The sequence below is a fragment of the Colletotrichum higginsianum genome, chromosome 3, assembly GCF_001672515.1.
Source record: "Colletotrichum higginsianum IMI 349063 chromosome 3, whole genome shotgun sequence".
NCBI classification, from domain to species: domain Eukaryota; kingdom Fungi; phylum Ascomycota; class Sordariomycetes; order Glomerellales; family Glomerellaceae; genus Colletotrichum; species Colletotrichum higginsianum.
In genome coordinates this window covers 2712926-2725994 of record NC_030956.1, presented here as the reverse complement: position 1 = coordinate 2725994, position 13069 = coordinate 2712926, and the positions used below count along the sequence as shown (strand labels likewise).

Sequence of the window (13069 nt, the reverse complement as noted above, 5' to 3'; positions counted from 1 at the left end):
GAAGCGCTACCTTGGACTGGATCGGCACCCGGGACCCGTCAAACGATGCCGGCCCATTCGCTCATCTCTTTGAAGCCGGACACCCCCGTGTATCTGTGTCCTCGGTCAGTGGCATCTACAGACAGCAGCATCCTTGGTCGCCCCGACCGCCATTGTTTTTGTTTTTGGCACTTTACGCTCCACCCACCTCAATTCATCGTCCTTTCAGGGTTTTGGGCTTGATCGATCAGGGATGTATCCTACATACATCCATCGCTGGCCGGGCTGGCTGGACTGGTCCATTTAGTCACTCAGTCACTCGTTTTGGCTGCAGTACGAATGCACTACGTACTTTGCACGTATACACTTCCACCGAACCAATTTCCTTCCCCGTCAGCCGGCCACCTGCTGAGAGTTTCGTCTTACCACCTTCACCCAGCCGTCGGCCTGTCTTCCTTGGCCTTCTCTTGATCCAACTCCAGCCTTGATCGCCCGGTAGCTTGCAGTTCTTGTTTGGCTTTCGCTCCGAATCCCGCGCGAGGGTAGCCAAAGGGCCGACGTTCGTGCGTCGTCCGGCAATCCTTGACCTCAGAAGCCTCCGTCTTCAGCGCAGCCCACGCCCTCTCACACCCTATTCCCCTTGAAATCAACTATTAGGAGAGGATGCGCTGCCGACATAGTCACGGTGTCCGTCACATTCTCACCATGGTCACACTGACCCTGATCCAGGATGCCTCTTTCCCCATCTCTGCCTGCGACTGGGCTAGTTAGGCTGGGGGTATTGCATTTCTTCCGACATGATTAACGAAGATGCATATCTGCACTCGTTTGGTCCCTCGCTACTTCGTACGCGCAAATGCGTAGGCTCCCGGCTAGTACAAGGGACTTTCCCCGTCCCTTGGCAATGTCTTCCTCAGCAGGCGCTTCCAGCGGCAGCAGCATTCTGCGGACGAGCGAGCTGTAAATATCTCTGAATACAGGTACACCATCAACCAGCACGACCAGGGTCGCCTTGACGCCGGGTGGGCGGTCCCAGGGAATTCGGTTTTCCTCTTGTCCTGCGGCTGCAATTGCTGCAGCGTGGAGTCAGGCTGCACCTGCCCTGCACCTGTGCTTGCACCCACCTCTGCCCGCAAAGCTTGGGGCCGCAGCGGTGAATCGGGCCCCTATGCTTCATTATTTTCATGCACCCATGAATAGTTCAGGCCGGCTAGTCAAGGAGGAGAGGACGGAGAGGCTGCTGCTGCAACACATGACAAAGTGGCAAGCGGCGCACGTGACAATTGTCCTCGTTGTTGCGTTGTGCGCCCGTGTCTCTTTCTGCTCTTCGTTCCGTCCTATTGCCAAGCCAGGCCTGGCTACCAAACATGAGTAGCTCACTCGCCTGAGGACCGCAGTACCTAGTGTAGATGCTCTAGGGCCTCAAGTTGTGCCGCTGCACGCCCCCTTTTCCTTCACCTTCTTCGGTGTCTGCGGATCCCTCTCGTCTCTCAGTTGGACTCAAGCTCCTCCCTCCATCCATCCATCCATCCCACCAGATGGATATCCCATACCTCCATAGGTACGCAGCGACGCATGACCGGCTGACCTAGGAGAATGCTGCAGTGATCGTGTCTTGCACCAGCAACAGCAGCACACCTCCAACCCCTCACGTTTGACAATCAGCTGCTTCATCGCCTCTTTACGCCCGGCGTGTCCTGACTCCTGACCGGCCTCAGCGGCGCTTTCAACCAAGGTCCCGTCTACTAACTAGTACCTGCTTCATCCAATCCAATGTTTCGGTTGACGCTGTGTCTGCGCCGGTGATGCTCGGTTTCGACACTTGCTGGCTCCCTGCCGTTCCATGCATCGGTAACTGGACTGTTCGTTTTACTTGATGCTCTCAGTCATTCTCGACAAACAGTGACCCGCGCAACACATCAATGTCCGACGCTCCGTGAGGATCGGTGCGACTCGGCAATCAATGTCGACCTTGCCAAACCTGCTAACATTGCAAGTATCCTTGTTGCACCCTAAGCTCACTGCCAATAAATCAATCTCGTATTACTACTGCGACGCTACGCGCAGTCAACAAATGCAGCACTTGTGGAGGCACAAGGCATCAATGTCGACCACCAAATCTCGTCACATGGTTGCTATCGCACAATGTTCGACATTTCCTGCGGTTTCTTTGGGCGGAATGCACCCACAACTGTCCAATCGCAGTGCTATCGCCTTTCACTGCACCCGGCTCCAGGTCTACAAAGAGATCACCTGCCCCAAGCCGCATTAAAGATCAGGCAAACAGATGGACTTGTCGCACGAAAATAGGTCGGCCATTTGCCCCCAGCTGTATGGCAAATCAACCGGCCTCGACGCACACTGCTGCTTGCGGCAGCTTGGCGCCTCATTCACTTCCGTACATTGCTCATAAAACACGTCTTCCCGCCCGCCGGATGCCACTGCTGTTGCTCAGGTGTTGTGTTTGAATCAACTGGCGTGTCCATTCGAGCAGGAATTGCAGGCGTTCCCCCTAGCAGACAACGTGCCGGCTTTCAAGGGCCCGCCGCAAGCTAACGGTGTAAGCCCGTATCCTTGCATCACCCAACATTGGTGCGGAGACGGCTGATCACTGTGATCAGTGAGGTGTGGCCTTGATCACCCTGATGACCCCCCTCCCTCTCTTTTTCTTGCTTCGGAGTCCTTGTTTCCCTTGAGCCCAACGGCCCATGGGCGTCGACTGAGCATCGGGATCTTTAAAACCTAAGCCACACTCTCCGCCGCCCGCCGCCTTTCACAGCATGATCTTCGTCAGAAGGGACCTGGAAGACAACCCGCCCAGTTTCCGCTAGACAGTTCCAGCCCCTGTACATCCGCTTCTGCCCTTTCTCAAGCGGGAGCCAATTCGGCCAAGACTTCATCGACTCATCAACCCACCGAGGGGCGGGCGCCCTGCCACTCTCAGAAGCGGACTAAGTAAGTACCCGGTCAAGTACCGTGTACTACCAGATGCGCACACTTCTAGACAAGTGGCGGCATGGCTACGTCTCTTGCTCAGCGACTTGTCAATCCGCGTCGACACGGGGGCGGCCTTCTCAACTGCGGTCGATGGAGACACGGACAAACACCGCAATGCCCTTCGCTGCATGCCCCTTACGAAACGAAAATAACGTGGAGGGGACACAGCCTCCACATTGCCGGATGAATAGGAATTCCGCGAGCTATGTGTCTGTGAGGCGCCTCAAGAATGGACCTAGGTCCATCCAGTGGTACAGAGATGGCAGAGTAAACAAGTCCTGTCCGCGATGCCAGAAGGACGCGTGGCTGGTTGTCAGCTGCCTCCAGTCAATCCTTCCGAAACTAATCAAGGCACGGGTTCGATCAACCAATTTCGCATCCAATGTTTCGGTGCCCATTCGCTGTGTGATATATTCAATGCAAAAGACGTGTAGTAGGGGCCCTTTGTCACCAGAGCCTACCAGAGACGAGGGCGTGGCTGGACAAAGTTGCACTCACAGGCTGATCAGCCTGCAAGTTCCCTCATGCGACTGCGAGGGCCGCACCACCGAGGCAAGGGTACAATCCATACAGGCCTGCCCGACTCGACTGAGTACACCTCGATCGGCTGGTGCCCATGTACCGGCCGTGCCGGTCTACATGGTAAGTATTCGCAGGAAGCTACATCGTACAGGGTAATAGGGGTAAGTAAAAGCCCCCTGTTGTGTCTATCCCCGCATATAACCTTATGACTTATGGAATAAGTACACTCTGTGAGGGGAAAACAACTATCAAGCCAGCAGGTTGCCAGAAGTACTGTCGTAGGGGTGTAAGAGTTGGGGTGGGTTGGAAGTACCTGGTAGGGGTATTTTATTTCGGCCGGATACCTTGTAGTAGCAGTGGTGGTTCCAAGCACCAGCGCGAATCGGACAACCTCTAGCCAACCTTCACCGGCTGATCTCTTCTTCCTCAGGAACGGATACTGGTTAACGGACCAGGTTCCAAGTTCCAGTCCCACCCCTACATCCCACTTCTCCCATCTCATCCCCTCGGTATCACAGTCTCAGCGCTAAAGTGCCGCGACACGACGTGACGCGACCCGGCACTCCTTGGGACCTCTCACGGATGAATGTGCTAGCCAAGTGGCCGTCGGCCTCCCTGCCGTCAGTGCTACACCCACGAGTCTAGTGTTGAGTGTGGAGCACTTTCCGAGCGAAGAGAAAGTGGAAGCCGTGATTGGGGGCAAGCCAGTTTCTCAAGCATCTGGCCAGTGCATCACAGGGTGCCTCAATTTCAAGATTAGAAGATTACTCGGGGAGTAAGATCGACAACGCAACGACCGAAGCGTAAACCAAAATGCCGCCGAGAACCACTGACGTATTCCATGCCGACAAGCCTTTGCGCTTTCCCCCAAGTCCTCGTCACGGCAAGTCCCCGGCGCGTCGTGGTGGTGCTACCTTGAGCCTTTGGAGCTAAAAAAGTCAGGGCCCATGCTTGGCCGTTTGTGCTTCTGGACTCTGGAGCGCGAAGGGTGGGTGGTCTGGCGTTCCTTGCTTGGGATTCCCTTCCCAAAGAATACCAGAAGTACTGGCCGGGCAGGACCGTGAGGACGTCGATGAAACTAAGGTCTGTCGACAAGTACATTCCACAAAGAAGGAAGGAAGTCGATGAAGAATAAAATCCAATAAAAATAGAAGGGGGACAAACCACTTTAATGCGCATGCTGTCATTCCGGATAGTCAGCAAGGCCAGGGATCTCAGAGACACAAAGCAGCCCTGATTGTCAAGTTGAACTAACGGGGCAGAGGCTAAGAGATGGGAATGAAACATGGTAGGGATAATAGCCTTCTTGAGTTCTTGTCCAGCATGTCAATTTCTTGGGACCTCCACCTATAATGCCTCGAGACTGTCGAGAGTCAACTAGCCCTGGTTGGGATAGCCCCACCTGGTGATCTACTATTCACGCACGGTCCACTCAGAGAAACCCTCCCTCCCCCTGTCGACCGATTCGGGCTTTGTGCATGGATTGGGGCGGGTTGACAGAAGCACCTACTAGGAGTATGCATTCGTACGGAGGACTCTTTCGGGACGATGCAACGGAGGGGCACGACGACGACGACGACGACTACATCCTCCACTTGGCTCGACGGTATTTTTTTCGGGCTCAAACTGCTTCAGACAGCTGACGACGACAAAGGCTGGCGACCGGCAAGATATTCCACGTTGGAGAGGTAGTACTCTCTGTCTGCCCCTTCCGTGTTTCTCTCTCCCGAGGCCTCCACTTGAGAGAGTGTGACGGATTGATAGCAGCAGCCAAGTACCAACACACATGGTGGCCCACTTTGCTCGCGAAATTCCAAGAGGACGGGCAGCGTTCAGTACTTGACAGTACGTACTTGCAGAAGTGTACGATGTAGACGCAGGCTGGGAGCGAATGGACCGTCCGCGACACCATGCGGCGGCAAATGTAGTTGCCCGCAACTATGCATTCAACCCGGCCGAATGCGGGAGCCAGCACACACTTGTTCCGAATGCTGGCCATGAATTGGCCATGGCTTGTCACGAAGCAAAGGGGGGGTCAAATCCCCTGGCCCTGGTCCCGGCCCCAGAGAATTCAACGTGCTGAACTGCCAGGGGGTTATGTCGGAGATGAGGAAGCCCCCACCCCCCTGGTCGAGAAAGGGAGACAAGGAGGGAAGGACATCTACTTTGATAGAAAGGGGTTTTCGGTTGGTGCCACCCACTCTTTAAACCAGTGTCATGGGCCCAACACCTTGCTCGTTTTTAGGTGTGTCGCCGGAGACTGATGGCAATCGAGGCGTTCTTCATTGTGGACAAGCCGGGTGCAGGCATGGCCAAGCTACCGGAGTACCTCCGTCTAGTCTGTCAGTGTCTCAAGGTCCTAGCTGTAGACCGTCACATTGAGGATTCCGTCGAGCCCGAGGGGAAAACGAAGTGACGGGGATTTGTAAATGCGGTAGGGGTCTACGTTACAGGATAACTAACAGGACAGCAGGAGTCGACAAACTAGAAGTGCACACGTCAACAACGGTCGGGCACAGGAACTGACACAGGCAGCGGGGGAAGCCTTTCAAACGCCGGCAAACGACGTGTAAGATATTCTAGCAAGATTGAGTGTCGTCGAGGTTATCTCACGATGCGCCGAAAGCATGTTTGTTCCAAGCGACGATGCGGAAGTTGCTGGCACGGTTCCCAGAAACCCGGATCGGAAGGCTGGAGCAAGAACGAGATTGTCTGGGCTTTGGGGCTTTGGGCTGGTGCTCACTGCTCAGCAAGTTTGCGCTGCAGATCATGACTCGTCGCAGGAAGAAGGCGACGGCCCTTCTGCCAAACTGGACATGGATATTCGCGACGGGGTCTTCTTTTCCTTTCTTCTGCTTTTTTCTCCCATTCTTTGGAAGGTGATGGGACGCCGGACTGTAGACGTTACAGCGGTTGGCGCAAAGTACTCGGTACCTCATTTGAGCACCATTTTTGGGATGCTTTGGACAAGGCCGGCAGCCATCTACAAGTATCGGAGACCCCGAGGCCCGAGTGGGCGATCGATGGAGCGTGGGGCACCGCCTCCTCGCGACGACGAGAGGCGAGAAGGGCCCCGGGACGGGGTGGCGTGTAAACGGGAGGGGGGGGGGGGGGGCAGGGGGTGCTTTTAGAGACTCGCACAGCATCGATGAAGCACTGGAAAGGCTGATTCCTCGATATGTGTACCTCGCCCCCCTGCTCTCCACGCGTCGACTACCAAGTGACGCACTAAGTATCTCAGTTTCACCCCAAAAGAAGAAAAAGCTAACCGGCTACCGCCGCCGCTAAATGGGCCGTGACCGCTGGCTGCCGCTGCCACCGTTGCTATTGCTGCTTGATGCTTGCTACCTTGACGATTCACTCTCCTTGATGACAGGTCACGCCTCTCTTCACTCGCCCCCCTCCCTTCCAGGAGCGGGTACACACCTTTTCACTCAGGTACGGGCGACGCCAACGCCAGCGGCGATTGTGGATCCCGCAGCAGAACCCACACTGCTCAGTGCTCACTAACAGTGAGATACGTACCTAGGCAAGCAGTCAGGAAGCTATCCGCTCTTTCGCCCCCACACATTTGCTCTTCCCGACTACGCTGCCTTATCCTGGTCGACATGATGCCCTTCCGGATGCGACTCGCTCCAACCAGAGACGAACCAGCGAGACGCCGGTAAATCATCAACCCTTGCACCAGAACCAAGCCGCAACGCCTGTACAGGTATGGAGAGTCCATCACTACCACCACCACCACCGCCATTACTACTACTACCTGGTACCACCAAAGGCGGGGCAGGGCGGCATGCCATGCTATGGACGCTGGGGTATCCGATACACCTGCTGCGCCATTTCCTTGCAGCTGCCCTCGAGTAGCCGCGACTAAGGCGACCGGACCATCTGCGGGCACCGTTGCATTCCACTCGTTCGGTTTTGCTTTTTTTTTGTCCCCTTTTGCCAAGTGCGACGAGGTTACTCGACGCCCACTCTCCCTCCGTCGCTCGCTGGTCGAAGCAGCCTGCTCGGCTTTTGGCCCTTCGTTTCGATATACCGCGTTACACTGACGCCCCCTCCCTCACCTTGCTCTCCGTCCTGCAACCTTCATGACCTGCCAAGTTACCGTGCACGACGTGCGGAGATGGGGACGGGCGCCGGGCGGTGCCATGCTTCCCCAAGTTAGACCCCAAGAAAGGCGGCGTGCAGTTCTCCTGCCCTTCCTAGTCACACCCAAACCTTGGTCTTACCAAGAGTCTTTCGCTCCATTTCCAAGCACACTACGGAGTAAGTGTCCGTACTACGCCGTCTTACCCCGACCAGGAGACGAGACCTTCGCATCCACATCCCAGCCGAATTGGGCTCAGCACCGTGTTTCTGAAGCTGCAGCCGCCTGGCCAGCCGTCTCCGAACTCTCCCCCCTTCCCACTGCCGGTTCGTTCGGGGGGGAGGGGGGGTCGCAACTAAGCCACCGAGTACGGATACAGTGACACGGCACAAACCCGCTCCCTTTCGTCCACTACAATACCCATGACTGACAAACAGTGTCGGGGACGCTTCACTGCATGCCGTCACTCTGGTCTCGGGCGTTCCATTGTTTTGCCACCAGGCACCGCCCACCGCCTTGACCTTCGGAACTTCAACCGCAATCCATCGACCATCATTAACAGCCTCCATCCCTTCCTACCTTCAAGGGGGGCCTCTACCCTGTGGCACCACTTTCAAATGGTCCACAAACGCTCTCCTGCTGCCCATACGAATCGTCACGCTGTCAATTCTCTCACCCACTTGCCAGCAATCACCATAGGATACGTCATGGCGTTGAAGTTGAGAAAATAACGACGAGCAGCATCATGTGTGATCGTCTAGCATCGCTGCTCTGACCACCCTATTGTACCGGATGCCCGGCGGCTGAGGGGAGCAAACAAATGCGGCACCCTAGGAGGGGCTTGTGGATTCCCATCGATATGACTCGCTCTGGCTCAATGGTCCATATCACCAAGACACGAACACAAGTAATCAAGCGTCACACTGACGACCCTTCTCGGCCTGGTCAGGAAAGTGTACCAAGAACCTACGATGAAAAATTCAAGGAGTTACAGAGAAAATGTCGCGACGGCCCCACAGAACATCCAAGGCAGGGAAAAAAAGAAGCAAGGCGCTTGAATCGCCGCGGGGCGACGACAGTCAGCCCATCTCCGTCCGCCACCATCTCGAGACCTTCAGTCTTGTATGAATCCTCCTCTCTCTCCTCATTTCCACAGACCCATGCCCTCCCTGCAGCCCGGTTGAAGCCTCTTCGGAGTCACGCGAAGCTGCAATACCCCCCCCCCCCCCCCCTCCCCCTCTCTTGGTTCAACTTCTATCTGACCGGACAACTTCGCGCTTCATGTCGGGGTGTACAGCTCCTGCTACTTCATCGGCTTGCGTACCCATGCTACCGTTTGATGTGAGGGAACGGAATGAGCAGTCTCCCCCCGCTTCACCGGAAGCAAGGTCAAAATCGTAGTGATGCAACGCATACACGTCTGTAGACCCGGGTCGCTGATGCGGTCAAGATTCCTGCAATGAGCATTCCGCTGCTTCCCCGTACGCGTCTCGGACCTCGTGACAAGCGGAACTTCAAACACTCTCCCTCTTCTTCTTCTTCTTCCTTATTACTATTTTCCAGGGGGCATGCGCGTGCTACTATCGGCTGCATCAGGCCATATGCAGCCTTGTACGCCCTCGCGGGCCCCGCGTGAGGTGCGCCATCTTCAAGCTGCATCGAAGCACCGGCACGCATCGATGCGGGTTCACTCAACCTGTCACACCCCTCTCGCCCCATCGAGAGCACCGCAACGACACGTTGTGACCGCTTGCGGCAACATGGCCCGGCAGGTCAGGATGCTAACTAACTCCAATATCTGCTTGCTGACCCGGCTTGACTTGGTCTACTTCGTAACAGGAGGTTGCCTCCTGACTGCCCACAGCGTAGCGTACTTTGTGCTGTACACACCGCCTTTTTCTGCTCCACATAGGGACCCCCTCCAGCTCTCCTCTTCCACGGGTTTGCGACAGGCGCGACCGCCGACGGTCGACCCCATCGGCCTGCCCTGGGGCGGATAACTTTCGGCCTTCCTCGCCCTTTGCTGTCCTTCTCACTTGCTCGCGTGTCGGGTGTCCTCCGAATCCTGGCGATTGTGGGCACTGGCATTAAGCCCACCTTGCCCTGCCCGTTTCTAGTCCACCGGCCGAGGCACTTCTCCTATCCATCCACGGCACCGGGGGGCAACCCGGAGCGTCCGCCGCGACGAGCTCGAGTCTCAACGGCGCCTGGCCTGATCCGATACGGACGACCCACCGCCAACACGACTTTGTATGTCATTTCCCAGCCCACCGAACCCCTCCCGCTGGACCTTGAGCGTAGCCAGCTCGACTGCGTAGCCCAACTTGTCGGCCGTGTCCCAAGTGTCGGACTGGCATATCAGCCCGTAAAGCATGCCTGCCACGAACGTATCTCCCGCACCTACCGAGCTGCAGAGGTTTAGTCAGTCGAAAACAGTTCTTGTTGCCGTGGCATGGCATGGCATGGCCAAAGCACGGCCAAAGGGCGACTTCTCACTCGACAACTTGTATGACCGGCGTCTTCACCGGGCACACAAACAGTTGTTGATCCTTGAGGGTGAGGCACGACGCTCCCTCGGACCCCCAGGTGCTAATTGCCAATGATCTGCCCATCTTGCAATTAGCACACATTCGTTGAGGAGGGGGCTCTCTCTCTCTCAGTGATCGACTCACGCTTGCGGCAGGATCTCGCTCCTCAGGCAGGCTTCAGCGGATGTATACCCACAGTCCTGGGAACCGTCAGTAGCGTTCAGTTCAATGTTCACATCAGTGTTCACGGCCGCAAGCGGCGGCCGTCAAGTGACGCACCTCGGCCCAGCTTTTGGAGTAGAAGACAACCTCCGCCTCGGCGGCGAGCTCTCTCAACCCCGGCCGTCCGGGTTTCTCGACCTCGACGCTGATGGTCACGTCGTCCAGCACCCGCCTCAGCAGGCGAATGCACTTAAGCGTTGTCTCCGGGATCCGCCCCTCGAAATGCCACCATGTACGCCCGCGGCCCTTGAACGCCTCGGCGACGCGCAGGAACTCATCGGCCGTCATCTCGGGCAGACTATTGTGGTTGACGATGGTCCGGGTGCCCGCCGCCTCGCTACGGAGGATGTAGCTGCTCGCTGGCGCCTGGTGGCCCTTGCGGAAGAGACAGTGATCGAAGCTGACTGCCGGCGGGCCGTCGTCCTCGTCCTTTGGCTGCGAGGCGTCCCCGGTTGTAGGACAGAGCGAGGCAACGATCTGGGCTGTTGCCTGCGATTGACGTTCCGGCAAAGGAGAGACGAGATGTATTCGCAGGGGCCTCGAGGGGGGTGACTTGGGCGGATCCTCGGCAATGAGCTGCTGGAGGACTTCGACCGTGTTGGGGCAGTTGCCTCCCCGACGGACACGCAGGCTCGATGCTCGTAACTTTGAGTCCTCTTCAGGGAAGTGAGGAACGCTAGCGCGATTAGTTAGTCTCAAGGACTCTTACAATGAGACGAGTTGGTGGGGAGGGCGGGAGAAGGCGGGAGCTGTCATACCTCATGACTGTGTCGACGTAGCATGCTCCAACTAGTATGAGGTGGTCCATTCCGGGCGCCATCATGTATGGCTCGTCCTCGATGTGTGAGATGCCCCAGGCGACTCGCTGGAAGGCGGGGTTGCCGGCCACGTCCGCGATTATCCTTTGCCGGTGTGGAAGACAACCACCGTTGATGGACGGCAGGCCGAAGTGGTCACAAGTGTGATAAATTACCCCTTGGTTCTACGCACACTCTCTGAATCGTGAGAAACGGTGCTACCACCAATGTTGGTTTGGTGTTGGGACAATGGGGGCGCGCGCGCGTGCTCAAACGTCGTTGGCATTTTCCATCCCCCTCTGGTACGCGGGACATCGGCGTATTGTTTCGCCGCACTCTGCCAAACGATGTTGCGTCGACGTCCGGATACCTTGAAAGAAGGATGGTCGACGCACTTAATAACATCGGTATCAGTTGGATGACATTGAGGGGCTCGAGGTGGTTCGTTGGTCCGTCCTGGCTCACACGATGCGCGCGATACACCAAGCGACACCTTGAACTTCATGAGTGCGGCGCCAGGACGCCGTCGCCAACGCTGCGTCCCTATCTTACTCGGGGATGGCCCTCGTAGACAGATTTGGCGTGGCGAGTGGCCCCCCTTGTCCTCAGCTCTGGGCGGGATATTCGACGGTGTTTTCGGGACACGGCTCGACGACGTCCTCGCCGTCGCCGCTGGCTGGTGGTGGTCAGCCTGATTTTTGTGCTTTCTTGGTCGGGGGCATCAGACGATGTGCGCGGATGTAGAGTCTTGCTGGTGTTCACGACCTAGAAGGCGCGTCCTGTTATATGACATGCAGCACTTGGCACTGACATCCGTCGTGGCGAAGCAAGAGATTCTTTTCGCACCCACGATCCATCCTTACGCAGGGAATCGTCGTACTTGGTTGGTTCCATCTCGGTTATTCGAGCGCTATATGGCCATTTGACGGCTCAGCAGCGTCGCCCCCCCCCCCCCCCCCCCCCCCCCCTCAGGTTCCTGTTCTCATACGAGCAAGCCATTGCCTCCCAGTCTTCCTTCAGTGGGATCGACCCCCTTTCTCCCTTGCGCCTCTGCCGTTTCCGATGCGTGCTCATGGCCTCGCATGCTCGTCCTCTCTTCCTTCTCGCGTCCGGTCGTTGTCGTTCGCATATCCTAGGCGATCGGGACAGCAGGCCGAGGGTTGCGTGCCTGCGCTGAAGATCCCCTTTCCGAGACGGAGCCGGACGTCACGCCTCCCGGTGAAGGCAGCGTCGGACTCCCCGTCCGTGGGCCCGGACGATGGAGAGACCAGAGGGCCTCTCGGACAGGTTGGACACCTGGGAGCTTCATCGCCGTCGGAGACCGGCGGGACGGGCCCCGGGGCCATTTCATATTTCCGTTCCCAAAGAATGTCAGTGGCCGGCTTCTGGCTGGTGTATCATGTCCAAGACATGGTTTGACGAGGTATGGGTCAAATGAGTTGGTCACTATTGTCATTTTCACCCAGGTAGGCACAGTCATCGCGCATACTACCACTCTGCAATACGATCCGTGGGACTGCTGCAACAACGGGCTGCAGTCTTTATACATTGCTCCATGCGAGGGCACTCCTCCTCCTCCTCCTCCTTTCTCTTCTTTGACTAGAGATACACAGAGCGTCGTCTGTCGCGAGTCTTTAGACCAAACTGAACACCGTCAGCCGGCTGCGTCCCGGTTCTGTAAGTCGTGCCCGTAAAATTGCACAGGACGGGTGTCTGTATCATTGTGGCAAAACACTCCATCCGCTTGTCTACCAAAGTGTGTTCATTAATGTTAAATATATAAAAGAAAATGGCTGGACATATGTAAAGCCAAATAGGTATCATCATGGTTGTCTCTGATCATTCCCACCAGTAGCCTGGGTCGGCTACAGTACCCCCCTTGCCGTATGCTCAGAAAATTTCGAGTCTTCAAATCCCAATTCCTTTCCGGCCTT

General features: G+C 56.6%; 1 protein-coding gene across 1 annotated transcript; it reads right to left on the bottom strand.

Moving 5' to 3' along the window:
• Positions 1-9785: 9785 nt before the first annotated feature.
• CH63R_04360 (D-sorbose) lies at positions 9786-11640 on the bottom strand (the record flags this gene model as incomplete). The annotated part of the gene is made up of 5 exons (XM_018299335.1): positions 9786-9996; positions 10261-10316; positions 10396-11014; positions 11097-11240; positions 11312-11640. The coding sequence occupies 5 exons, from the start codon at positions 11638-11640 to the stop codon at positions 9786-9788; spliced, it is 1359 nt and encodes a 452-aa protein (XP_018160581.1).
• Positions 11641-13069: the final 1429 nt, after the last annotated feature.